General features: G+C 40.9%; 1 protein-coding gene across 7 annotated transcripts; it reads right to left on the bottom strand.

Moving 5' to 3' along the window:
- Positions 1-280: 280 nt before the first annotated feature.
- Positions 281-27718, bottom strand: abi2b (abl-interactor 2b). 7 transcript variants are annotated; one of them, XM_084426575.1, is made up of 12 exons: positions 27436-27652; positions 17311-17478; positions 16732-16908; positions 15361-15378; positions 15151-15248; positions 11966-12112; positions 8400-8521; positions 6949-7188; positions 5656-5844; positions 5297-5383; positions 3276-3467; positions 289-1964 (listed from the first exon to the last, which is right to left on the bottom strand). In XM_084426575.1, the coding sequence occupies exons 1-12, from the start codon at positions 27550-27552 to the stop codon at positions 1789-1791; spliced, it is 1731 nt and encodes a 576-aa protein (XP_084282701.1). In that variant the 5' UTR covers positions 27553-27652; the 3' UTR covers positions 289-1788. The 7 variants fall into 7 exon arrangements, with proteins under 7 accessions (XP_084282695.1, XP_084282699.1, XP_084282697.1 ...); XM_084426569.1 differs by lacking the exon at positions 6949-7188 and having other exon boundaries at positions 281-1964; positions 27436-27648; XM_084426573.1 differs by lacking the exons at positions 6949-7188; positions 11966-12112 and having other exon boundaries at positions 281-1964; positions 27436-27650.
- Between the last annotated feature and the right edge of the window lie 16 nt (positions 27719-27734).

Below are 27734 nucleotides of genomic sequence, written 5' to 3'. Positions count from 1 at the left end.
TGTCTAATGTTTTTGGTCTAAATTAAGTCAGTCAGTATTTTTGTGAAACAGTCTAACTTGCATTAGACTAGTCTATGAGCAAATTTTAGACTTGTCTAACACTATAGACCGGTCTAAAATAGCTTTGTGAAACCGGCCCCCTGAACAACAAAATCAGGGTTACTAGAAAGTTACCGGCAGGTGAATTTGATCAAGGCTGGAGCTAAACGCTGCAGGAAAGCAGATCTCAAGGGGTTCCCCACCTGAGAGAGTCTGGGCCCGGAGAAAACGTGAGCAAGAAGACCAGATATATCCAGTTTATTCTCCATCAGCAGGAAAATCACAGAAATGATCAACATGCAAGACTCAATTCACACACCCTCACAACAGACCTTTCATTTCAAATAAAGATTTGCACACAGACAAGCAAGTCAGTCACCAATGATCCATAAACAGTGAAATCGATCCATTTCACGCTCACACACACACACACACACACTCACATATAGACATCAAAGTACTTTATAGAAAAGGTCTCTGTGCATTGGTACAGTTTGTTCCACATTATCTGCATGTGGCTATGAGGATGCTTTAAAACTTGGGCTGGTTTCGGTTTAATATCTCTTCCTCAAAAAAAGAAAAGAAAGTCTGTTCTTCACATTTTGTAAGGTCTCCCTAAGATCACGTTTATCTCTTGTGCTTTAAAAATGTCTAGCTCGTCGACTGAGGACTTTCTAACTGTGCCTTTGTTATTGCAGATAAATGGGGTTTCTCTTGTCTCTACACCAGTCATACACCAACACAATAGTATTTCTATAATATAAATCAATATATAACATACATATAGAATAGTCTTGTATCTTTAAGTCCACAGTTGGTCAAGAGGGATGAATCGGAGGTTAAAGATCACAACACACATTTTCTTCCTGAAGAACACCACATCCGGTGCTGAGATTCAAGAAACGACCTCTCCCATCCAAAAATATGACCATCTACGAACATATCTTTATGGCACAAACTTCCTGAACGATTTTATAGTGTTTTTTTTCTTTCTCTTTTTTTTATCATACATACAAAGAATACACATACTTGCAAATATTTCAAGCAATAAAATCTTGTTGGAAAGTAATGAATGTAAAAGGAATGGTGAGAAAAAGTATTTTAAGGTTGTAGTCGGTCCCGTTCGTGATCCCAAACGCCACTGAAATCCTTTGGTATGTCCTCCTGCTGAAGACTTCGAAATGAACTGCACTCAAAATGTTAACAGTAAAAAAAAGATAAAAAGAAAAAGAAATTCAACTTCCAACACAATGTCAAACTAAAGAAAAGACAAAAAGCCCATCTGTATCGAAGTGTTTCTATATGACCTGGCACAACAACAATTATGCATAAAATCCCTGTCCTGTCATTCTTGGCAAAAGCTTCTCTCTCATTTGCTGGTCAGTGACAGCACACGGTTAAGAGGTGATGTAAAAGGAACATGCACGTCCGAGGTGGCCGTCTTCCAATTGCGTGATGACATGACCTGTCCTTCCACAAGTCAGAACCATTCCTCCAGAATACAGACGGATAGGAGCGAAAGCAAAGCGATCACTATCAACACAAGTCAAGCAAACCAACACTTTTCTGATACATGTTTCTAAGAGAAATTAAGAGATGAATAAAAGTTCCTAACGCATTTATCTTACACATTTCAACAGTCTTAGTTGGTTTGTTTTGAACAAGCCTGTGCGTGACGTAGTGTAGCTGAACTCCGTGTGTCTGAATGAGGAAGATGATGGGCGGAGGAGCCCATTGGGACCAAGTGGCTCAGTCAGCGTAATGCATGATGGACTCCACGTAGTTCCCCGGGAAGAGGCCCGTGGTGCCGCACATCACACCCTCGTACCAGCCGTCGTCGTTCTTCTTGATGACGTAAATGATCGCCCCCTCCTGGAAGGAGAGCTCGTCTTCTTTGTCGCGCGCGTAGTCGTAAATCGCCACCACTGATGGCGATAGCGGGATAAAAAGAAGGAAAACAGGATGTCTGGTTATCTGTTTATTCCAGGTTTTACTGTACGGCGGACTGTGCTACGCTGTAGATGCTGTAAACTGGATAAGTAAGAGGATGTTGTGATTATGTTCACAATACAGCACAACCTCTCCTATCTTACTGCCCTTTAGAAATGGTTTATATGAAAAAAAAAGGTATTTTATTTTAAAGGCAGATATTAGAAATGTACTGTACTGCTCTATACTGGATACTCTATACTATATCTGCCCTAAACATACACAATTAAATATCATAGACAATTTTTAAACTTGAGGTTTAATGTAATAACATTGTATCCACTGTAAATACTGTACATTACAATGTTATGACGCCTAAATTTACTTGTACTATTTTAAACAATCTGCATTTTTTTATTTTTTTTTATTACATTATTTCAATTATTTTTTACTTTGAAACTAAAATGAATCATTTTAAATATTACAATGTTTTATTTTTAATTTATGTAGTTTCATTGATATATTATTATTATTATTATATTTCTTATTTACTTGATTTTAGTTTTTAGTGTTTTACTTTTAATTTATATAGTTTTTATTATATTATTTCAATTATATATTATAACATGCATTTATTATTTATCAGTTATTGTCCATAATATAATAAATAGTTATCAGTTTATCTGTATTGGCCAGAGTTTTAATAACAGTGCAAATATTAGTTTTAATGGAAACCCATTTCTGCCACATAAGGAAAAAAAAACATTTGGTAAACAAAAAAATTATTATGACAAAAAATAAATATAAATAAAAATCATGAGATACCAAGTCATAATTCTAATATAAAAAGCTGAAATTATGGAACAAGGCAAAATTATAAGATAAAGTGTCATTTAAGATATTTAAATAAAAATGTTGGACTTTTTATCTGTACAGTTTTAATTTTTTAATCATGAAATGGCATGTCAAATGACATAAAAGGTCATAATTATGATTTACCAAAGCATGTTTTCTTATGTAGCAGAAATGGATTTCAATACAATTTTAATAAAACGTATAAACTGTGAAAAATAAGCATTAAAATTTTTGTTTTACCGTAAGTTTAGCTAAACAAGCAACATACATGATAATGTTTGTCCGATTTCATTACCGATTAAATATACATTATTGAAATGCAATCACCTGTTGGAGGATTTCCATCTTTCTCCATTCAAATCAATAGGAGCTGTACTTAGAAACCTATTACCTACATAGACAAAGCTTTCCTAAATGGGCAAATGAGTGTTTAAAGTGTGTTGTGAACATGCCTTTCTCCAGGTAACTGCGAGGGGCCCATGGCGGGTCTTCTTCAGCGTAAGGGTCACTGTACTCCACCACTGCTGACTCTTCCTCATCATCACCCTCCTCATCCTCATAGTCCTCTGGAGGAGGCGGGGGTGGGGTTGCCTCCTCAAACTCCACCTCTTCTGCAGGGGGCGGTGGTGGAGGAGCGTCTGAGACTGAAGGGACGGAACGAATAAATTGTTTTTTAAAGCAATTTCTGAAGAAATTGGGTAACTTTCGTTTGCTGATGTGAGACAAATGACTCATGCTGGATCGGGAAGTGGAGGAGGAAAATGTGTTAGTAAGAAAATTAGAGAGTACTACATTTAGGGAGGGAAGAATAACACTGACCTCAAAACAGCAGTAATTTTAATAACGAAAAGGGAAATTCACTAAGGTCATGTACACACTGCAGCTAAACAAGGGCAGGCAAATAAGGTTTTTTCCCACACCACTACATCTCAGAAAAGATTTGAACCCTTTCAGTCTGAATTAAGTATTATGAGATCAAATGCACATGACCAGCCTGACTCTTAAATGCTAGTTTTATAGAATCACTTAAAAAGACAGTCATTACTTTCAGTCATGTCTGACTTGAAATGAACCAAGAAGTGGTTCACATGCAGAGCACATGCTGTTGTTAAACAAAACAGTGTCTCGTCACCTTTTTCAGTGTGTACGTGGCCTAACACTGTGTCCTAACCAGACGTGACAATGCAACATATGAAAAAAGTATCTTTTCCATATTAATCAAGAGTTTTTTTCCTAACCGGCCGCGACAGTGATACGCGACCTGCAACAGGGGACTCTATTTTTAAACGGTTTCTATTTCTGCAACATTCAAGGCTGGGAACAAGAACATACAAATGATATGTCGAATGACAATGATATCCTCAGGTACTGAATATAAAAGGGTTTCATTTAATTTTGAATATCACTATGTGTGACTTTAATAGCCATAATGAAAGAGACAATGGATAATTGACCTCAGATCTTAAAAAAAAAAAAAGAAGAATCAAGAAGGTATATCAGTTGAGCTTTCTCGTGCTCTCTTTTCTCCAGTGTTGCCAAGTTTTCCGCGGTACGTGATTGGGCTAGTTTTGGCGTGATTGGGCGGGTTTTGAATAGCAATTGGGCTGGTTTCATTACGCAAACCAGGCAACCCTGCACCCGCCTTCTCTCACTCACTCGTCGCATTCGTTTCGAATTGAATAGTGTTAGAGTTGCAGGGCCTGAGTTCCGGTGTAGTGCCAAATTCCGCGACCCACCGAATTTTATGAACCATAGTAGGTGCTGTAGTGAGGGTAGGGTTAGGGTTAGGATTGGGATAAGGAGCAGGTCGGATTAGCTCAATACAGCGCCTACTAGGGTCACATAATTCGGCACAACACCGGCGCAAGGTTGCGGGTTTTGAGCATAATTTTACTCATTCCCGCAGGTTTCGCACTCACACCAACCTGTCTCTTTATTCTATAGTATTTACTTGTGCTATCGTTTGCAATTTTTTTTGTAAATTTAGTTCAGAGTTTCAAATAAAGCCTCCTTGTGTAAGCTATTGCAACAGATGTACCCAAATTATAAAAAAAAATTATGAGATGATAAAAATATCTATATGGCAGTTTTCCAAGTGGTATCAAATATCGATATTTTTCAAGGTATCGTATCGAATTTAGAAACTCCAGTGTCGTGCAAACACTAGTTAAAACTGTGAACTCTGTGTGAACAAACAAGTGTATTCCATGACAAAGTCACAGAGTATGTATATTTAATAATGTTAAAATTTATAATGTACTCATCCATTTCATTCTGAGTGCGAGATTGCCCTTCTGATTGGCTGATTTGTGAGTTTTGTAGCCTTGTCGCTTGCCACTGGAATCTAATTGCATCGCAGCTGGTGAGGACATGCAGGGGGTTTACAACACTAATGTCTAAAATGAGCATGCAAATGTTTAAAGAGCATGCACAACCAGTCAAACACAAAAAAATTCCCAAACCAATAACTTACTGGTCTCCTGAACCCGAGCCACAAAGCCCATGAGTGGTAGCTGGGGGGTGATCTGGAGAATAGAGGGGGGTGGAGGGGCCATAGGGGCTGTCCCAACAACAGGGACAATTTGGTACAGAAGGGAAAAAAAGGCAAGAAAAGGAAGTGTGAAAAAAGTGTGGGTGAAACAAAGGGAACGACAAGAGAGGAAGTTGAGGGGGAAAAAAAGACGAAAATGAGATGGCAAATGAAAGAAAAGAGAGAGAACAATCAGATCAAGTCGGTAAGACAGAGTCCACTGGTCTAAATGACATGCATTCTAATTATTGTAATTATTTTCTACCATTATATGAGGACATTTGAGCATGTCTGGTCTCTACCTTGGTTTAGGTTGTAGTGTGGCCCTCCATTGAGCTGGTTTTGGATCATGTTTGGATTAGTGTTTTGAGGCATGTTGTTGGGCTGTCCAGTAACTGATGACGGCCGGCGATAGGGCAGGGAACCTCCCACAGAGGGCGTGGGGTGCCGCGTCATTGGCCGGTTCATACTGTAAAAGTGAGGACCGTTGCCTGGGAGATAGAGAGATAAGAAATAAACAAACTAATTCTGTTGGTACATCTCTGAATCAGTATGGAATACACAATAAGTAGACCATGGCACATTCAACGGTATATGGAATGAACTGAAGACATGCTCTAATCAAACCATAGTCAGCCGCCTTACTCTCTTTATTTATTTAATTGGCAAGTAGCCGTGTAATAAGCGTGACAGCACAGAGTCAGCCTTCATTAATCACAAAATAATGAACGGCTTTGAGGCTGACTGTACATTCCTTACATTATACACACCAATACTGAGTGAAGCTGAGTGTATTTTAATCAGATTGAACACTTTTTAGCAATACTTTTAAGTATTTAATGATATATATATATATATGTTTGTATATTTATAATTAAGGATGCACAAATATAAAAAAAATCTGACCAATATGATGCTTATTTCCATGTTATGGCCGGTATTAAAATTCTATAGTATTTTATAATAATAACATCTTAAATATGGTGCATGCCTATTTATAAACAACAATACTCTTGCTTGACCTTTAGTCTTGGATTCATTTTTACTGAGCTTGTCACAATGCATTCTGGGATTCCCTTTTCCATGAATGACACATACAATACTGCCTTGTGTAATGCTGATTTTAGTCAAAAAGAGGTATGATAGAAGGCAACATATGCTCCTTAAAAATCATGCCTTAAAATACTGTCTAGGTAGTTAGTTCTTGAACAGAACTATAGAAAACAATATACATAACCTCCAATATAACCTTTGTCCAAGTAAAAATGTTGGCCCATCATAACTTCCTCATTTTGATTTGGTATGAAACATCTCATCATTAAAAGTAAATAGTCCCAAAACAGTCCCTAAGAAGCATGAACAGGAAGCAGAGATGGACCAAATGATGTGATGGAGACGTCACTGGGAATGTAATCCTGCCAAGAACTGGAGCACAGATGCACAATGAGCCAAGACAAACCAAGCCCATGCAGGTGAAACCTGGGTGAGGTGGAGGAGGGATGAGTGCTGGGTGAATCACGCATCACGTATGTTCACGTGCAGGTTGACACTCAAAGATGAACGATGGACTTGAGGAGGGGGGTGAGGGGACTCACCTTGAGCGGGGGTGCTAGTTGCAGCAGCAGGATTGGTGTTGGTGCTAACAGGAAGGTTGGGGGGCAGCTGTGGGGGTGGTGGTATCTCAGGAGGGCCCTCTGCTGGCAGAGCGGGGGCAGGGGCAGGGGCAGGTGCGGGGGGCACTGGCTCTGGGGTGGGAGGTGGCGGAGGTACGGGAGGGGCAGGGATAGTAACGCTTGGAGGGGGTTTCGGAGGGTTGGGAGGGGTGGGTGCTGTACCTGCAGCTCCGCACGCCACACAGACAGGAAGCCCAGGGGAGAAGAGAACAAGAGTGACAGAACAGAGGGAAGAAAGGTCGAAAGGAGAAACAAGGCCACAGGGAGGAGAGATAGGAACAGCGAGTGAAAAAAAGAGGTAAGTAGTGAACAGAAAGAGAAGTTATCATCGCTAACAGTGGGACAGGAAATAGCACTTTCAATGCAGCAAAGATACTTCCTTCAGAACCTTGGACAGTCCTCAGATTCATTTACTAATACTTAAGGCCTTGATATACTCACGGCAAAGTTTTTTTGTTCAACTTTCCTCTCAATAACACAATAAACAACAAAAATCAAAAAAGCATTTAAGAAAGCATCTGATCACAGGGATGTGAATATGTTTGAACAGGGGATTCAAAGACTAGTCGATTACTCTACCATGATGATGCTTTAAGCTTGATCATGGCCTATAGAGGGCACAATCTTTGAAGTCCACTTTCACGCTCCGTAAAATGACAAATAAGTGCGTACTCCGAGAGTGCTCCACAATATACGTTCGATTATACCATCTAGATGCTAAAAATTAGCTTTTCTAAATGAATGTGCTGCTGCATTGTAAGCACGCAATCGCTCTCTCACTAATGCATTCATATAAATGTAATCTTTACTGTACTTTATCAGTATCTGATTTAGAACGAGCAGAAACATGTGAGAAATGTAACGATCCAAAGACAAAAGAACTGTTAAAAATAAGCTGTTATGTAGGAGCAATAGCCTTGTGGGCAGCGCTGTGTCATATGCCATAGCTGTGCCCGCGTTCGAGTCTCAGCTCGAGGTTCAGGCTTATTTGTTTATTAATGACGTCATCAGCGACTAGTCGACATCAACTTGACTTTAATCACATAAATGTCGACTTAAAAAAAAATCTGAAGTCGTTCAACCCCTAGTTTGCACATGTCGGCACTCCAATCAAGTCACATCACGTTTATTTTTATAGCACTTTATACAAGAGACTGCTTTAAAGCAAGCAGCTTTACAATGTTAAACCTGAAAAACAATGGCAGTGTTTCTTTCAATTAGAATTACAGCTCAATTTACACTAGTGTGTTCTAGTTCTCCCGAAACAAACTTAGTTTTGGCCTGATTTTGTTCGGAATGACATCACACCAGTTCGTTCTTCGATTTCACTTGAATTATATCGGGTGCTCTAACACAAAGAGTGGAAATCTCACCGGGAAAGGCCGTGGGCGGGGCAGGAGTTGGCACGGCGATGGGCACGCCCACACTTCCGCTGCCACTGTTCTCTCTGCTGCTGCTGCGACTGCTGGGATGACTGCCACCGCTGCTGCCACTGCTGCCACACACAAAACACACATCATGCTAGTTAATGTCAATTGCCATTTGACTGTTTTAGCTCCGTATCTTGACGTTTTTCAGAGTGAAACAGGATAAAGAATGGGGGGGAGGGGGAGTAGGGGGGGGGACTTGATATTTGTTCATTAAGAACTGATTAGATCTTCAAAAGTGTCCGTTTCACACCAGAATAGAGCCGAAATGAATGATTGTTAGCTTAAACAATGCTAAATAACTGTACAGCCACAATAAATTGCACAGATGAATCATTCACAAGGAGTGAGCAAGAAAGTAATTAAGGTTAACTTCAGGTTGATTTTAAACAGCACACATAAACATTTCTTAAAACAGCCCCACAACTCAGTCTTGCATATTTCATTCTGCCCTTACCAAAAAAATCCACATGAAATATAATACTTTCAGCACATTTCACAAAATCATAAAAATGTCATTGTCCAGACCAATTAATCAATCAATATTTAGGCTATTTTCAGATTATAGCCTGATAACTAGAAGTAAAAATTTGAATCAGCCTGGTCGACATTTGGCCTTTTTTTAGATTACGAAATGGCCAGGAAGAACAACAGTCCCATATTTGGCAATTTTCATATTATCTGCTAATTATTACTAGTGGCAGACTGTTCAAAATATTGGCAGAACATTGGGCAGGCTTTTAAAACATTGTCATATTATCAGTTAATAGCAAGTGGTAGACTGATTTATCGACCAGGCAGATTAAAATCCCTATATTTGGCCATTCATGTAATCAACATCAACTGACATTCATGTCCACATAGCCACATAACGTAAGTATTTCCTTCTTATATCAGGTTTAAATTTACCAACAGCCTTGTAATATTGTGCATTCCCTGTTTTTAAATATTTTTGAGGGATTTAGTTTAAATGATTTTTCTCTGTTAACCGTAAGTCAAAATAGAAACTACGGGGTTTTAAATCCCTCTCCTTTGATGATCAATTTCAGTCCAATTTTGATTAATGTAATTTATATACAGTCATGTGAAAAAGAAAGGACACCCTTTAGAATTGTATGGTTTTATGTATCAGAACATAGAAATCATCTGGTCGTTCACAGGTAAATGCAACCTCAGACATATTACACCGTGTCATTATTTATTTAACAAAGATAAAGCCAAAATGGAAAAGCCATGGGTGCCAAACTAAGTACACCCTATGATTCAATTGCTTGTAGAGCCACTTTTAGCAGTAATACGACGGAGGAATCGTTTTCTGTATGACAGCATCAATCTCTCGCATCGTTCTGGAGGAATTTTGACCTGCTCTTCTTTATAACGTTGCTTCAGTTCTTTGAGGTTTGTGGGTATTTGTTTATGCACAGCTCTCTTAAGGTCCCGACGCAACATTTCAGTCAGGTTGAGGTCTGGACTTTGACTGGGCCATTGCAACACCTTGATTCTTTTCTTTTTCAACCATTCTGTTGTAGATTTGCTGGTGTGCTTGGGATCACTGTCCTGTTGCATTAACCAATATCGGTCAAGCTTTAGCTGTCGGACAGATGACCTCACAGATTTGACTAGAATACTTTGGTATACAGAGGAGTTCATGACAGACTCAATGACTACAAGGTGCCCAGGTCCTGTGTCTGCGAAACAAGACAAAAATCAGCAATACTCCATCAGCGTGATGGACAGTTGGTATGAGGTTTTTGTTAGTTTTCGCCTAACTTGGTGCTGTGCATTATTGCCAAACATCTCCATTTTGGTCTCGTCTGTCCAAAGGACATTGTTCCAGAAGTCTTGAGGTTTGTTCAGATGCAACTTTGCAAACCAAAGCCATGCTGCAATGTTCTTTTTATTAAAGAGGAGAAGTTTTCTCCTGGCAACCCTTCCAAACATGCCATACTTGTCCCGTCTTTTTCTAATTGTACTGCCATGAACTTTAACATTTAACATGTTAACCGATACCATGTCTGAGGTGTAGCTCTTGGGTTTTCTGCAATTTCTCTGAGCAGTGCATGATCTGACCTTGGGGTGAATTTTCTGGGACGTCCACTCCTGGGAAGATTGGCAATCTTGAATGTTTTCTACTTGTGAATAATTTTCCTCACTGTACATGGACTTTTTGTTTGGAAATGGCCGTATAACCCTTCTCAGATTGATGGCAGCAAAAATTGCTCCTCTAAGATCATTGTCTTTTTTCCTTGACATTGTGTTAACACACACCTGAATGCTCCAGAACAGCGAACTGCCAAAACTTCTGCTTTTATAGCGGTGATGACACTTGCTGATGATCAATTAATCAAAGACATTTGATTAGCAGTGCCTGACTGCTGCTTACCCTCTTAATTCACATGGAAGCAGTAAGGGTGTATTTAGTTAATGACACTGTGTAATATGTCATGTGTTGTTATTAATCTGAGATTGTATTTACCTAATTTTAAGACCTGCCAAGGACCGGATTACTTTTTATCATGTCCTTATAAATAAAACCATAGAATTCAATAGGGTGTCCTTTCTTTTTCACATGACTGTATATACCACCATTCAAAAGTTTAGGGTAGTTTAGTTTCTTTTAATGTTTTTAAAATGCTTTTTTATTTGATCAAAAAAACAGTTAAACAGTAATATTGTGAAAATAACTGTATTCTGTTGTAATATATTTTAAGTTTTAATATTTTAATCTGAATTTTCAGCATCATCATTCTAATATGCTGATTTGGTGATTAACCAACATTTCTTATTATTATCAACGTAGAAATCAGTTGTGCTGCTTAATATATTTTGTGGAAACGGTGATCCTTTTTTTTCAGGATTATTTGCTGAATAGAAACATCTTTCGTAACTTTTTAAATGTCTTTACTGTTACTTTTGATCAGTTTGATGCATTCTTGTGGAAGAAAAGCGTTCATTTCTTTTTCTTTTTTTTTATTTGAATTGAGGCCATGAATTGAGGAATTGTGGGTGAAAATCTGAGAAGAGGAAGAGGAGGAAGCGTTCTGTAAGAATGTGATTATGTGAACTCTGTTTGTCCCCTGAGATTCTCAAAATCAGAGCGCTGAGGATGCAAACAGCAAAGAGATGAAGCGATACGGGTAAGAAAGACTGAAATAGAAAAAGACGGTGAGTGAAAGAGCAGGAAAGAGCTCTTCTTTAAGTAGGCTATGGCTGTTTGAACCCAAAAAAAGATCCAAGTATGAGAGAGAGAAAGCAAAGGAGAAGAAAAGAGAAAGTTAGTGAGTGACTGTTACTTTGGCCGAGAGTCACACTGCCAGACGACAGACACCAAACAAAGACAGCTTAAAAACAGAACAACAGCGACAGGAAAGACAGACAAGAAAGGAAGAGGATGCGGAAGAAAAGGGTGAGGAAGTGTGAGGGACCTTTTTTGCTTTTCAAAGTTTGTTTTTTAAGCCTGTCTAGGGGATAATGCTGTGTGTGTGTGTGTGTGTGTGTGTGTGTGCGAGTACCTGTACGTGCGGGTCCTCTGATTAACAGATGCAGTTCTAGCCGGGCTCTGCAGGGGTGGTGCGGTGTTGCGTGTTGGACTCTGCACATAGTCGTTAGGGACGACGGGTGGACGCACAGGCTCGAGCGTCCGGTAAGGGGAGTGCCGCCTGCCAGGGGGGCGGGGTTAAAATATTTTAATATCCTCTAAGGGGTGGAGTCAAACATCATTGATGACAGACCCCAATAATTACATACTGGGAGATATTGTATCACATCTGGAAGAGTAAAAATCCATTTTGAATATTACAACAGTAGCGTAGAGCAAACTCATGAGTCACGTCTAATTTATAGTCAGATAGATCTCAGGAGTAACTAGGGTGGGCAGTAGAGTTCGGTACCAAGTCGGTACTGAAATTCAAGTCAAGTCAACTCAAGAATCAAATTAAAAAAATTTGATGTTTTGAGCGCTGTTGAGTGGAATTTTAAACATCTCTGATTGCCCATTGTGCTCACGCTCACATCGGATATGTCTGTGATTGGCTACAATGCTTCAAAAATATGTTGTAAATATACATCAATGACGCTCTTCACCGAGCACTTACACAGATACAGACGGGAGTGTTTGAAAGCAGGCGTCTATCAGCAGTCCGGTCCGCTGATAGACGCCTGCTTGTGCTTTCAAACGCTCCTGTTTTTTAAAACTCTCAAACGCTCCCGTGCGTTAATCATTGTAACCAATCACAGACATATCCAATGACCGTGTGAACACAATGGCCAATCAGAGGTGTTTACGTTTCCGCTCAACAGCGCTCAAAGCGTCACAATTAAAAAAATTCAGAACTGACTTGGTACCGAAATCGGTACTTTTTGACAACTCTAGTGGGCAGCATGACCAAAATAGATCAAGGTACGAGTCATTTTATTTCCAAATCTACAAATAATATGAATATTTTAATGGAATATAAGACACTAAAGTTATTTTTGCTTGAATTTATAAATAGTCACCTGAAAATGCCTTGCCTATAGACAATTTAGTGAATTAAACACTTTACAAATGAAAGATACTTTATTAGAAGTAGACTGAAAATTGGTTTGACCAATACTTTTTACACTTTTAGGTTATTGGTTCTTTAAAAGTCTACTAATAAATGACTACGTTTACATGTACCCTCATAATGAGATTCAGGCAATACTGCGATTAAACCATGTAAACACAATATTTCAATCAAACTGATGCAATTAAGCTCATAATCGTATTAACCATAAATCGCAGAAAGCGTGGTGTATGCCAATTTCTGGGTCACAATAAACAGGCACGTAAACCCTTTAATCACAACTATTCCACTCTCTGACTAAAGTGTGCACATGCTTATGACGTACAGGGATGACACTGTCATGCGCAGATGTGCAAACATAGCGGTAAAGGAGGCAACACATTTTTGGATTGCTGAAGAAACTGAGTTCACATTGACAAAGCTGCACGACATGAACAGAACGCAGTATTTTGATGGACGAACGCATAGACATTTTAGGTGCGTCCCCGAAAAATCCATAGAAATGTTTGTTTTTTAACAATAACGGGTTCTTCCTCTTCTTGTTTGGGATATGTCCCACTCTGCATGTTCACAATAATGTATGTTTCTTCACGGTATGAGGAAACTCTAACGGTGATACATTCATACAGTTGCATATTATATATCGTCATACTGCCCATCCCTAGCAGGAAACTATTATGTAACGGCCGAGTAGATATTTAAAGGAGCCTGTTGTGGTGTATTAAGATTGTCTGAATTGCTTGTGGTTGGTCGTTGTGTTGCCATGGTGACAGTGAGGGGTTAGGGGCCGTGGACATGGGCATGAGCGGGAAGAACACAGTTGAGGTTTAACAGTAACAAACATCAGCTGTAAAAACTCAATGACATGAAATAAAAATAACAGATCACAAACACAACATGACATTTTGTTCTCCACAGTGACCTGCAGTGGCAGAAAAAGGCACAAAGACTAAAACACACAGATCCAGAACAAATTAGTGTGTCAGTCCCTGAACAGAGAACAAGCCAAAACTGTTAACTACAACACACAGAGTCGTAGACGTGTGTGAGCCTGGCTGTCAGGGATCAAGATTAGATAAGAGATGGAGAGAAAGAGAATTTCCTTTTCAAACACCATATCAACACATGTGCACAACAGAATCTCATAATTTAAAGGGGTCATATCATATACATTATCATATTATTTTGCTCCTAGATGTCCACATATAATGCAAGTTTTTTGCACTGAAATATGATGCAAAAACAATTCAGATCAGACTTAAAACGCTCAGAGACCTTATTAAAGATGCACTCAGATGTCATTTTACTCAGATTGTTCCAATGACTTTCAATGTCAACTTCCAGCAGCACGGATGCAGAGTTACGCAGCACAAGAAACATTTTCAGTTATCTGTGCTATTCAGTTACTCACAAATAAATTATTCTGTGAGAGAAAGGGGAGTTAGCAAGATAAAGAGAAAAGCATTTCAACTGGTCCAATTAGGTGACACCAATGATTGTATTAAGCCACTAATAGGGCTATTTATTGTGTTTAATTCTTTTGTGTAAAACTTTAATGAGGAAAAAAATTACTGAGTGGCACCTTTAATATAACAGCCCAAAATATCTAGGACCTTCCCACAATTTACTCTAATTATTAGTTCTACGGGTGTTTCGAAATAATAGTGCCTATTGTACTTATATTACCTTACCAAATTGGCATTACTGACATCTAAATGTTCAGTACTGACATATAAATTGTGACTGGTTAGGACACAATGTTATTTTCAACAAATGAGTTTTGTGGACCGGAGCCCAAGTTTTGAGTTCTGAAAGTTTCAGACTGTTTTCATAGTACAATGAGCTCTTTTAATCTAGGAAAGGGACTAATCCACTTTAAGGACTGCCTCTGTTCTTTCTATACAAATCAAGACCACAGAAAAACAGTTTGACCAACAGAAGCTCCTTTTTTATATTAATGAACCGCAGCAAATTTCATCTCCATTCCAGAAGGCTGTTTGACAGAATATTATATCTGTAAACAACTATGAAACGTATGTCTGGGTAAATATCTCATAAATATCTTATGTTACTGGTGTTTCACAACAATACAAATTATTACTTTAATTTTATATATGTCATGAAAAAAGCAGGTCCTCTATCTAACTTACCCCAGTGTTCCTTTGCCCGGGCCAGGAGGGCTGGGTGGTTTCTGAGTCGGGGCAGCTGTGCGTGGAGTTGTACCTGCTTTCATATTCTGAGCGTTGACCTGTGGGGCAAGTGTCAAATATTATTAATCTGAGTGGGAGCAAATATATAGACACGGACATTATACCACATACACATCACACACATCAACCAAAACCTGACTGAATCCTTACCTTAAACCTTAGTAACCACTACATTCAGAAATGAAGGCATTAAGAGAGGTGAGGAGAAAAAAAGATACAAACTGTTAGTGTAAAGAGTAAAGAAAACCTCACACACATGCAAACACACACAGAGCAGCTAGTTAAAGCACCGCAGAGAGAAAATACATTCATATTAATAAGGATGCACAATATGCCAATATTACCATTTTTAAATGGTAACTTAAAGGTGCCGTAGGTGATTCTCTGCAGAAACATTTTTTTGTTATGCTGGTTGAAAGTCTCCTCATATCCTGATAGCAATCACTCAGTTAAGCGGTCTAAATGTATTTTTAGAAATATATGTCGTCTGTGGAAGGTGTAGGACCATAAAATGTTCGTTCAATCATTGCGTTCGGTCCGAACGGTCCTATAGCATGCGTTCCCTGTCGGACAATGTGTTTGCATGCCACTGCGCAGGCTGTTCACGCAGATATATGAAGTCATCAGCGCGTTCAAGTACGCTGTGAAGACAGAGCGAGAATGGCAAGCAGCAACGACCTTCTTCTGGTTTCCTTCTGAACCGACAACAAGTGGCACTGGCAAAGGATCTACGATCTATATATCTTCTTTGGAGCCAAGCAGACTCTCATCGTGGGAACCCTGTCATGCAAGAAATATTATAACACACTGACTTTTGCTAGCTAAACAAACCGAAAACTTGCTGCATCTAATTCTGTTTTTAAGAATTTGTTTACGTTTGGTATTGTAGTGTTACTAACTCTACTAATAAAGTTCTCTCACCGGTGAATGACACATGATATTGGTATTGTAGTAACGTTGTCTCCGGTCTTCTAGGCTGTGCGCGTTCATGCTTTCCGCGTTCAGGGTGGGACATACGCTTTTACTGCTATCAGGCTAAAGCTAGTATTTTCCCAGATGTCCTACAGCACTTTTAAATGTATTTTTGTTTATGTAGTCCAGGCTGAAATAGCAGTTGTTTTGAATGTATACTGCATGAAGATGTAGAATCAAGCTTTTTGCAGTCAGCCATGATTAATTTATACCACAAGCCAAAGTATCCAATAACAGGGGGATGTAAAAGAAAACACATTTATCACGTGAACTTACAAATTTTCACATTTTACAACTTTTTTTTTTTTTTTACTTAATTACTTTAAATGTAAAACATAAAATGATACCTTTAAAATTACAGCTCTGAATTTCCCCATATTTTAAGCAGATAATATCAGGACTTATTTATTTCATTTTCAACAGATTACTCCTTTTTTGTGCCCCAAAATTTCAAAATATATTCAGGTTTAATTATTTAATTTAATACAAATTCCACCCTAGTCAGCGCTCTTACAAATGCAGACATACAGAGTTTGGCTTGATCCCTACCTTTACGCCGTGGCCTACGTCATCCAGCAAACTGTAGTCAATGGGTTTGCGGATGTAGCGTACAGGCCTCTCGGGATTGGCTGGTGCGATGATCTTGTGTGTGCGGGAAGTGTTCTTGTTGGTGGTGAGGATGCCAATCTCTCGCCTGGCCACCTTCTCTTTATGGATGTCCACCGTCTGCAGAGGATGATTTAACGTATACAGTAATGTACATAGTAACAAAACAAATTACAGGTTTTTGTATGAAATCAAAACCATGTTTAAATCAAAAAGAGCAATAAAAAAAAAAGTTAAACATGAATGACAATCCGTCTGTAGAAGATATTTCCAAAGTCAACAGACCATAAAATATAAAATCTAATTTGATTAATATAAAAGTACTGCTATGTGCCAAAGTTTAATATTTAGGCTTTTTGATTTTAATAAACCACTTACTTTAAGTATGAGCAATATTAAGAGTGATGCTTTCCTTAGAAAATGGACTGAATGTAGAAACAAAACTCCAATGTACAAGTCTGTTCATCTCACAAAGTGCAATACACCCACAATCCCAGATGTTTCTATAGCAGTAAGAATTACCTGTGAAATGTGGTTGATGGACGACTCCATGCGGCGTAGCTGGGACGCCTGTATATCCAGCATCTGGAGCACATTGTTGGCAAGAGTGTTGATCAGATACGCTACACTGGCCAAAGACTGAGTGGTGTAGCTTTTGGTTTCTTCTAAAGCTCTGTGCTTATCTGGAGACTAGATGGAGAGAAAATAAGGAGAGAGGGAGTTAATCTGAGCACAGAAGGATGGATAGAGGTGAAAGAGAACATGATATTGCCACATGGCCTAATTTCTACTCCCTCGTTTTCACTCCCCTTTAGGGGTGAACGTCTGATGCATATGGCACACAAAATGGGAAACACTTCAGGCGTTTTGAAGCCATCATCTGATTGGTTGAATAAATGTCGTCATGCCAAACCCCCTCATGGAAGAAGAAAGCCATTGAGTTTACAACTGTGACAATGAGTGCTTATCACTATCAACTAAATGCTGGATTTTCAAAAATATGTGAAGTTCACGGCTCCATTGTTGCAGTAAACTTGCACAACATTATTGAATGAATAATTTATTAGATGCATGCCAGTCTGTTATCATATGGACGTCAACTTTCCGTTTTCATGGTGCGGAACAAAACAAACTGTGATTGGTTACTTTACATGTCACTCAGACGTCCTCTTGGGCGGTTCTTGGACAATGAAAGCTGCGATGGAGTCCAGACCTTCTGCAGTCAGTCTAAAGGTCTAGCTACGCAAGACTGAGACAAGCAAAGTCAAGTTCACGTGTCATTTACGTCCTTTTGTGCACATTTAAGTTGTAATATTACTTTTTATGTTGTATGCATATGAATAATTTCACATAGGACGCATTTGATGGCGTTAATAATTAATTAGCCAGCAAAGCACTTCAGTTTACCGCTGTTCACTCACTTAAACGGCAATGCCCGACATTATTGACTCTGATTGGGTTATTTGAGACGGTCATATTCCTTTTAGATGTTTCTTTTTCAGAAAAATGTAGGATATTATTAGTAATCCAGCAATGTTCTTTTTTCTTGTTATATTTTTCCAACAGGAAGCCTGTTTTAATTAAAATCATGTCTCGTAATGGCTTCGAAAACGCGCAGGGATGTCTGTAATCACCTGATGAAGTAGATGAAAATACAGTTAAGTCCAAGATGTGCAGCGGAAATCTGCCATTTACATAACATTACAATGAGAACACTATGGAGTTAAATCTTTGTGCTTTAGTTGCCCGTGTTTCAGCGAGTTGAAGAGGGCATTCACAACGGGAATAACACTTTCTGGCTAACATGTAGCCTACTTCAAGTTCACTTGCATTTGCATCCTGTTGTACAGATACAAGTAATGTTACGTTTATGTTGTACATCATGCCATACGAGTGGTAACAAGTGAGCGGAATGGTCAAACATGGCCGTCTAGTACATGTTTACACAGAAACAACGGAAAAACAGCACATTGGCATGCAAAAACATTCTATTTGAACGGCCCCATATTTAAAGTATCAATTAACTTTTTTTAAATTTCATATTTTAATAAACATAGAAAATATTTATTTATGAAAAGTAAGAATTTGATATGAATGATGAATCATACAATTAGGTTAGAAACACACTTACAAAGGTAAAAATGGAAATCAATTTAGTGAAAAATTTGGATCAATTTCTGTCAATGCGGTGAACCAACCACCGCGCAGAATATGAAGAATATGAAAAGCTTTGGGTTCATTCATGGTATCAGCACAAAAACACATAATACTGTCACGCAAAATACTGTCAAATTACAGTTGTAATCAAAATCCACCAAAATATTGGGATAACATTTGTTAATATGGCACAACCCTACTCCCCTTCATGATGATTCATTTCCCATATACGAACAAACTAATTTAAACAGACACTGAAGCAACCAATCAGAGCAAAGCACTACCATGAAAAAAAAAACGTCTCGGATCACTGCCTCATTGGCTGCCCACACAGCCATCATTCATTCCCTTCCGGCGTAACCATGGTGATGCTGTCAAATATATGGGAAGGCCCACTGATGAACGGTACGGTGAGTGAGGATAGTGGGGGAGGAGGGTAGTGTGTGAGAAACACGCATTCACAGCAAATGAAACCGCTTCAATGATCACTTCAAAACCAACTAACATAGTAATTCAACAAAAGATCAGCTGGCTGAGTTAACAAACTGTGCTTGAACAGACTAGTAGCCATTTCAGGAATGGTTCACCCTGTATTATTTTCTGTCTTCTGTGAAAAACAAAAGGAGATGTTAAGCAGAATGTCTGAGTGGCTCTTTTCTATACAGCAACTGAGGATGAAAGGAACATCATAAATGTATTCTATATCTATAAGACTTGTGCACCTCTTCGAAAGCCAAACAGCAGCTTTATTACAACGCGACAAATGCAAGAACCAATGTTGCTTTGGCATCAATAATAATGTCATATTTGGCATGAAAGGTACTTTTTTTTAAACTGAAAACAAAGATTTCTGAGCTCCAGCTCAGATTTTCAGAGAATTTTGGTTTGTTTTTCACACTTCTGAAGAATTGTGCAGGAATTGTTTGGACTACTTTTATCTTGCATTTATGCCCTCCATTTTCATCGTATGGTTATTTTAGCCATTTGATGTTGCACTGAAGAATGACAATCATAAAGGGTTTTAATGAGACGATAATGAGGAGATAAACTACGGGAGAACAGTCATTGCTCTGTCAGCTCGAGATAAAAACCTTCTTTGGTCATCTACGCTTTGAGGAAAAACATCAGATCTCCGTTTTGTTCAATAAAACACCAGAAATCCAGAGAACTCGCTGATTTTACTATCAGATGCGCACACACAAAAAAAGGTTCTTCTATGACACCTGTGCAAATAATGCAACAATTAATCTGGCTTTTCCAACAACAAACATGCTCATTATTTGTGGCAAAAACCATCATGACAATAATAAGAACCTCTCTGAATAACCTTGCTAACATATCTTTATGCAATATGCATGCATTGAGGATGAGGGAAATATTGGGTTACTTTCTAAACTAAACTGAAACCAGACCACAGACCACATGCAAGCAAGACTCATATCAACCCGAGCTTCACGCTGTTAAGGAAAGAAATCTAAGCTCGGTCACTATAAGCTATTTATGGTATTTCTGAGCCTGCTGTGACAACGCTATGAAGTGAGAGGAATACAATGATTTATCACAACCAGCAGAATTTCTTTACAAAACGCATTCAGGCTCAGAGAGCATCAACACTATGTGCTCTGCACTATTCCTATGGGTCTGAATCAGATACAATATGAACTGAGATCCCCCTGGGTCAAATCAAAAAAGAAAAAACTATTTAACATCATTACAACTATCAGCTCTCACTCTTAAACTATAACCATATGGTTTTGCGCATTGACAGGCCAGCAAGTATGCAATATTTATAAAGAATGCATCACGACTCAAAAGTACTTGAATCAGCATCCTCAGAGAACAAACTCATATCCAGTGACATTCAGTCACTGATCTGCCAGGGTCCATGTGACATGCACTGAATTTTTGGAGCAATAAATGTCAAGAGTTTGATTTCTGATGCTCTCTAAACAGAGAAGTGCATATCCTTACACACCCACTTCTGTGGTTCCCCCAGGAATGCTGAAAATAACATGAATTTTAGTCATTCATTTTTGTTCCAGAAGCACTTCACAGTTTCCAGAGTGAATCATCAAACTCATGCGAGCAGAGGAAAAACGCTAGTTACGTATGTAACTGTGGTTCTGTGAATTCTGGATGACCGCCAGAGGCAGTGTAAACACTATGGATAATCGCTGCGCCAGCTAAGATAGGTCGAGTAAATATACCAACAAAGTCACGTTGCGTGACGTATGCTGAGCCCTGGAGGATTATAGGCTACAGTAGCTCAGCAATCTACCTCGGTACGCCTTTCTCGCGCATTCCGAGTGACTGAGAACTCTGGCGGTCATCCAGAATTCACAGAACCACAGTTACATACGTAACTAGCGTTCTGTTTCATTCTTACTGACCGCCAGAGGCAGTGTAAACACTATGGATGACACATACCAACATAGTCATGAGGAATGCCACCCACCTGATGATTTAAGGCCGCTCCAGAAGAACCGCAGAACTAACGGCATGATGAGCAGCAACGTTGACCTTATAAAACCGGGCAAACGTGCATGGAGAAGCCCAGGTTGCAGCAGTGCAGATATCCACCAGGGGAACTCCTCTAAAAACAGCCCATGAAGATGAGATGGCCCTAGTGGAATGGCAAGTTAGTCCACAGGGCAAAGGTCTTCCTGCTGCCTTGTAGGCCAACGTAATTGTCTCCACTATCCAGTTCGACAACCTTTGCTTCGACACTGGAGCACCTTTCTTCACACCACCATAGCAGACAAATAGCTGGTCTGACTGTCTAATCTGAGCAGTAGAGTTCACATAATATTTCAAGGCACGGACAGGGCACAAAAGTTGGGCACTTAGATCAGACTCTGAAGAAGTCTGAAAAGAGGCCAGTTCGATATGCTGATTTATGAACTGAGGAAGAAGAACCTTCGGAAGAAAAGAAGGATTTGGTCGTAGAACCACCCCGGAGTCATCCGGTAACCAACGCAAACATAGTTTGTCAACAGACAGTGCGTGCAACTCACTAACTCGTTTTGCAGTAGCAATAGCTAACAAAAAAGAAGTCTTCAAAGACAGCCATTTAATGTCAATGCTTTGCAAGGGCTCAAACTGGGGTGAGCCCAGGAAATCAAGCACGAGTGACAAATCCCACACAGGAAAATGAGGATTCCGAGCAGGGTTCAGACGGCGTGCACCCTTCAGAAAACTGCAGACAAGACTGTGAGAGCCAAGAGAAGATCCACCAACTGGAACATGATATGCAGAAATAGCAGCAACGTACACTTTCAGCGTAGAAGCTGCTTTTCCTTCTTCCAGTAAACGTTGAAGAAATCTTAAAATACTCGGAATGCCACACGTTGCAGGAACGAGTCCTTGTTCCTCACACCATGCAGAAAAAAGCTTCCAACGAGAAGCATAAATCTGCCGTGTGGAAGAAGCCCTAGCATTAGAGATGGTGTGAATAACAGCAGGATCACAATGCTCCAGGGAAGGGTTTAGCCCAATGGCCAGACCCAAAGCTGCAGACGAGCCGGGTTCGGGTGCCAAACACTGGCCTCCAGTTGGGAGAGGAGGTCCTTTCTGGGGGGAAGCTTCCAAGGGTTTCCCGTCAGAAGTCTCAGCAACAAAGGAAACCATGGTCTGGCTGGCCACCGAGGTGCCACAAGTAACACTCTGTGTTTGCGCAGGGAGATCCTGTGCAATGTCTCCCACAACAGAGGGATAGGAGGAAACGCATACAGCAGGCAGTTCGGCCATTCGTGAGACAGTGCATCCTGGCCCAAAGGACTGGACACTTCTGTCCTTGCAAACCATAATCGGCAGTGGGTGTTCGTCTCTGAAGCAAAGAGATCCACCTCTGCTCTTCCAAATCTTAGCCAGATCTCCTGGACTACAACTGGATGAAGCCTCCATTCTCCTGGATGTACTTGATCCCTGGAAAGAGCATCTGCTGTCTGATTGCATACTCCTGGAATATGAGCTGCTCTCAGTGAAGCGAGTCGTGGCTGACACCATGTCAGAATCTCGTGAGTTAACCGTAGAGACCTGCGGGATCTTGTGCCGCCCTGGTGGTTCAGATGGAACACTGTTGAGGTATTGTCGGACCGAACGAGAACATGGCGGCCTGCCAGAACCGGCATGAAGTACTTTAGGGCCAAAAACACCGCCCTCAGCTCTAGCAGGTTGATATGTTCTGTGGCCTGGATCGGTGTCCAACGCCCGCAAATACCTCTCCGATTCCACGTTGCCCCCCATCCTGTGAGGGAAGCATCTGTTGTGACCAACTCCCGACGAGAGGAAACAACACCCAGTGTCACCCCCGCCTTCAGAAACTCTAACTGTCTCCACCGCTTCAACGCACATATGCAACGGTGAGAAATGATAACCAGTCGATGGCGGTGCCTGGTGGGATCTAGCCGCAGACTGTTGTTCCATAACTGGAGTGGTCTGAGGTGGAGTAGACCCAGGGGGATCACCACAGTAGCCGCTGTTAACATGCCTATCAGTCGTAGGACCACCTCGTACTGTAAAGACACTCCCGGGCGAAAGCGAGCCAAAAGTTGCAGAATGTTTGTCACACGTTCCTGAGACAGGGTGGCAGACATTAGACAGGAATTCAGGGTCATTCCTATGAACGTAGTGGTCTGTGATGGAATCAGACGGCTCTTTTTCTCGTTCACAGAAAACCCTAGCTTCTGCACATGACTCAAAAGCATTCTGGAGTCTTGTACTGCCTGCCGCTCTGTTGGGGCACAGACAAGCCAGTCGTCCAAATAAGGAAGGATGCGCATACCTCTCATCCAAAGAGGAGACAGAGCTGCGCTCACACACCTTGTAAAGACGCGAGGAGCAAGGGAAAGGCCGAAGGGTAGTACTTTGAATTGGTAAGCTTGATTCCGAAAACTGAAACGTAGAAACTTCCTGTGATGTACAGCAATTGGGACGTGAAAGTATGCGTCTTTCAGGTCGACACTTACAAACCAATCGTCTGCAGTCACAGACCGAAGAACGTCGGCTGTGCGCAGCATTCGAAAAGGAAGGACCTTCAGGAACAAATTCAGAAACCTCAGGTCGAGAATTGGACGGAAACCACCGTCCTTCTTTGGAACAAGAAAATATGTTGAATAGAACCCGTCTCCCTGAACGAGGGGATGGACCTTTTCTATGGCTCCTTTCTCTAACAGTGAACGAATTTCCAGAGAGAGAGCCTTTGCGCGAACCGCATCTCTGACAATTGTAGGAACAATTTTTGAGAATCCGGGAGGCCGGCGTCGAAACTGTAGAGTATATCCCCTGCTCAGAGTCTCCAGCACCCAGGGGTCTGCTGTGTTTGATCTCCAGTACTCCAACTGATCTATAGAAAAACGATCGACCGCCGGCCTGACTGTCTCAGGCTTTATGTGTGCGATTTTTTGTGTTTGCAGGGGGGCGCTGACGGGGTCCCCCTGGAAATGGTCGATGAGGTGGGCGAAAAACTCTTGCATCTCCAGGAACACGAGGTCTCTGAGGGGGCTGTGACTGAGGTGTAGCGTGTCGTCGGAAACGTTGCTCCATTGGGGCATAGTGCTGTCGGGTCTGAACCGCTGGCATCCTAAACGTAGGGTTGCGCTGCACCTGTGTTAGTTGGCGAGTGGCTTCAGACAATTTAACTCTTTTTTCTAACAGTTCCGGAACATTTGGACCGAAAAGATGCCCGGGAACAAAAGGAAGGTCTCTCAATGTCTTTTTACAGTCCTCCGGCAGTCGTGCTTGGGCAAGCCACACCTGACGGCGGGCAGCCAGAAGCGTGGCTGTTAGATTACCCAGTTCGCGGGTCACATGGCCTGTAGTCAACAGAGCAGTTTGCAGAAATTGTGAAACCGAGGGATCCGCATTTGCCGGTTCAAGCGTACTGGTGGTAGCAAGGAGTAACTGGCAGATTGTATTTTCTGCTCGGGCAATGTAGGCAACTGACTCATATGCCTTTTTAAGTAAGGAATCCGTACGACCGCATTGCGCACTGGGACATCGTACGTTCCCACGTAGAGCCTCATCAGGAGACACCACCAAAGCTGCCACAGGCTGCTCAATTTCCGGAGCGCGACCCACCCCGATAGAATCTGCTCCAGCCATGGATGCTAGCATTCGAGCAGTCTTTGGGCGCCGCTTAGGCGGACCAGAACCGGTGAGAGCATCTGAGAATTCAGCCACAAAATCCTTACATGGTGGCATGGCAAAAGAGGTTGAAGCTGTGGTCTGTCTGAAAAACACATTTGTTTGGGCAGATTGTGCAGGTGACTCATCAAGTCCCAAACGAGCAACTGCCATTCGAAGCACAGCCAAAGTATCATCGGAGGAGGGCTGGGCCTGTCCAGACGACTGAACAGACCCCCCACTAGACCCCTCTGCTGCTGGGTAACCAGTGAGAACAGCCTGAGGTGAAGGTTGTGCAGCAACCTTCAAAGTATCCCCATGATCGTGAAAAAATGAATCTGAAGCACTTGTAGAAAGCACATCGAACTCAGAATGATGGGAAAAACAAGGGGAGACAAGAGACTCTTCCCGACTTTGAACATTTTCATCCTCCTGTGTCATCTTTACAGGCGGAGCACATGTGACAGGCTGAAGCGAGTGAAGCAGGCGTTTCAGCTCCGCCATCTCAGAAGAAAGTGCCGATACCGTCATAGAAAGTGAGCCTTTTTCAACATGTGAATGTACATCGTCTCGCGATTTGGCCTTTTTAGATGGGAGGGGAGCACCAGCTGCCGCCGAGGCACGGCGTTTTCGAGTGCGCGAAGGGGCTACATCTACCTGCCCAAGTTTCACCGTTGAATTAGGGTCTAACTCGGCAAGACGGAGCTGTCGTTCCGACATAGGCAAAAGGCTACAGTGCATGCACGGGTCCGTGAGAGCCTCTCGCAGATGTTGAACGCCCAAACACGACGGGCAGATGTCATGACCGTCGTCAGGGAGAAGATGATTAGGGCACAGCTTACAAGCCATTGGGAAACCAGTGGCGATCGAGCTGTTAGCCATCATTACTCGCTAACACCCTCGGTGAACCGTAAGGTTAAGTTAAGCGGAATGAAAATAATAATAAATAAATAAAATAATTACCTCGGTGAACCGACAGGTAATATTCAACAAGTAAAAGAAAATATTAAGCGTTTAAAATGGTCGGCGGATAGAACCGAGGAACCATAAAGGTAAAATGCATTCGAGGAAAGAAAACAACACTCCGAGAAAACGTTACGTTAGATCAACGGGAGACCGTTAATATAGGTGCAGTAAACACACGCCACCGGATTGCACCGAGAGGCACAAGTGTTACCGATAAAGTGATATAACTCACCAAGTGTTGTAAAGTAATCCAAAATCTTGTAGATGCGCGCTGTCACAGCTTGTGAGGACGAATCTCGCTGCTCTAATAAGCTGCACTTGACAGCGCGAAAATATCCAATCCAATACAATGAATAGAACCTATCTCAAAGAGGCGAGAAAGCGAAAGAGGTAGATTGCTGAGCTACTGTAGCCTATAATCCTCCAGGGCTCAGCATACGTCACGCAACGTGACTTTGTTGGTATATTTACTCGACCTATCTTAGCTGGCGCAGCGATTATCCATAGTGTTTACACTGCCTCTGGCGGTCAGTAAGAATGAAACAGAACTGTATTTACCATAGTTCTTGCATAGAAGCTATAGGCTAGTTTAACAACTATGGTATTAGTGTAATAGGGTAAGCAAGCACTGCATTACCATGGTTAGACCAACATAACCAACAAACAAACGGTGTTTGTTGTCAAAGAGCAGCCTAAACAGACTTAAAAACTCACGGAAATAAAGTAACTTTGATACCACAATTGGACCATAGTATTTTTTCGAAAACTAGTTACTTGTCATAAACACATATCCCTCCCCCCTTTGGACTACAACCTAACTTAAACAACACCCCAATATTAATAAAAAAATATAGAAAAACTCTTAATGCTAATAGATAACTACACTAAATTGTACCTTTACCAAATAAAAACACTGCCCATAAGCCCTCGGCATTTAGCAGCCGAGCTAACTTCAATAACACTGCGCTGCTTTGATTAAGGTTTCCACAAAAAGTATAACTCGTTAATACACCACTTTAAATCACAACACTGTTTAAATTAAGCATTTAAACATGATAAACTAATAGTACATGTAAAAAGAGGGGAAACAAACTGTCTTTGGGTGAGATAAATTTGAGGTTTACACATTGGTTTCGCTTCGGCTAGCGCGTTAGCCTAGCTCAGCGTTTGAGGCCCCATATCTGTACTAAAACACTGAAATGGGCAATAAAACGCCCATAAAGTGTATTATGTTTTGAATTAGTGTATAATAAACCATAACGAATTACAAAGCAGTTGTAATGTGGTGATTTCAGTCCACTCGACTGCATTATCACTCGACAACACAAGCAGTCGGATCATTCATTTTTCGTGTCATTTCTCCGGTGTTTTTGAATATTTTTCAGGGTTTTATAATGTCACCTGTATGTAGTTGCTCTCGCAGTACTCGGCGACTCTCTCTAGGTTGGCGTAGCTGTCCAGCAGAGCTCCTCGACCAGCAGGAATCTCCTCTTCCAACAGCATCTGCAGCTCCGCCATCTTCACATCTTACTGATGCATGCAGGAGGAAAACACCACCATCACACTCCCTCTCCCTCACTGAGACATGCAGGAGGAAAACACCATCACATTACCCTCTCTCTCTCTCTTTCACATTCACACATTCTCTTTCCTCCTCCCCTATACGTTTCTTTCTATTCGTCACTCTTTCCTGTCTTTTT

The sequence above is a fragment of the Rutilus rutilus genome (genome assembly GCF_951802725.1).
Source record: "Rutilus rutilus genome assembly, chromosome: 12".
NCBI classification, from domain to species: Eukaryota; Metazoa; Chordata; class Actinopteri; order Cypriniformes; family Leuciscidae; genus Rutilus; species Rutilus rutilus.
The sequence above is the reverse complement of the archived record's forward strand: the minus strand, read 5'-3'. Positions and strand labels throughout refer to the sequence as shown.

Excerpts from the sequence above, each read along its gene's own strand:
- abi2b (XM_084426575.1), bottom strand. The coding sequence starts at position 27,552 with ATGGCGGAGCTGCAGATGCTGTTGGAAGAGGAGATTCCTGCTGGTCGA. Across the intron at positions 5,384-5,655 it reads ACACTACAACCTAAACCAAG|CCCCTATGGCCCCTCCACCC; the intron begins GTAGAGACCAGA and ends TTGTTGGGACAG. Across the intron at positions 1,965-3,275 it reads TCGCAGTTACCTGGAGAAAG|TGGTGGCGATTTACGACTAC; the intron begins GCATGTTCACAA and ends TATCGCCATCAG.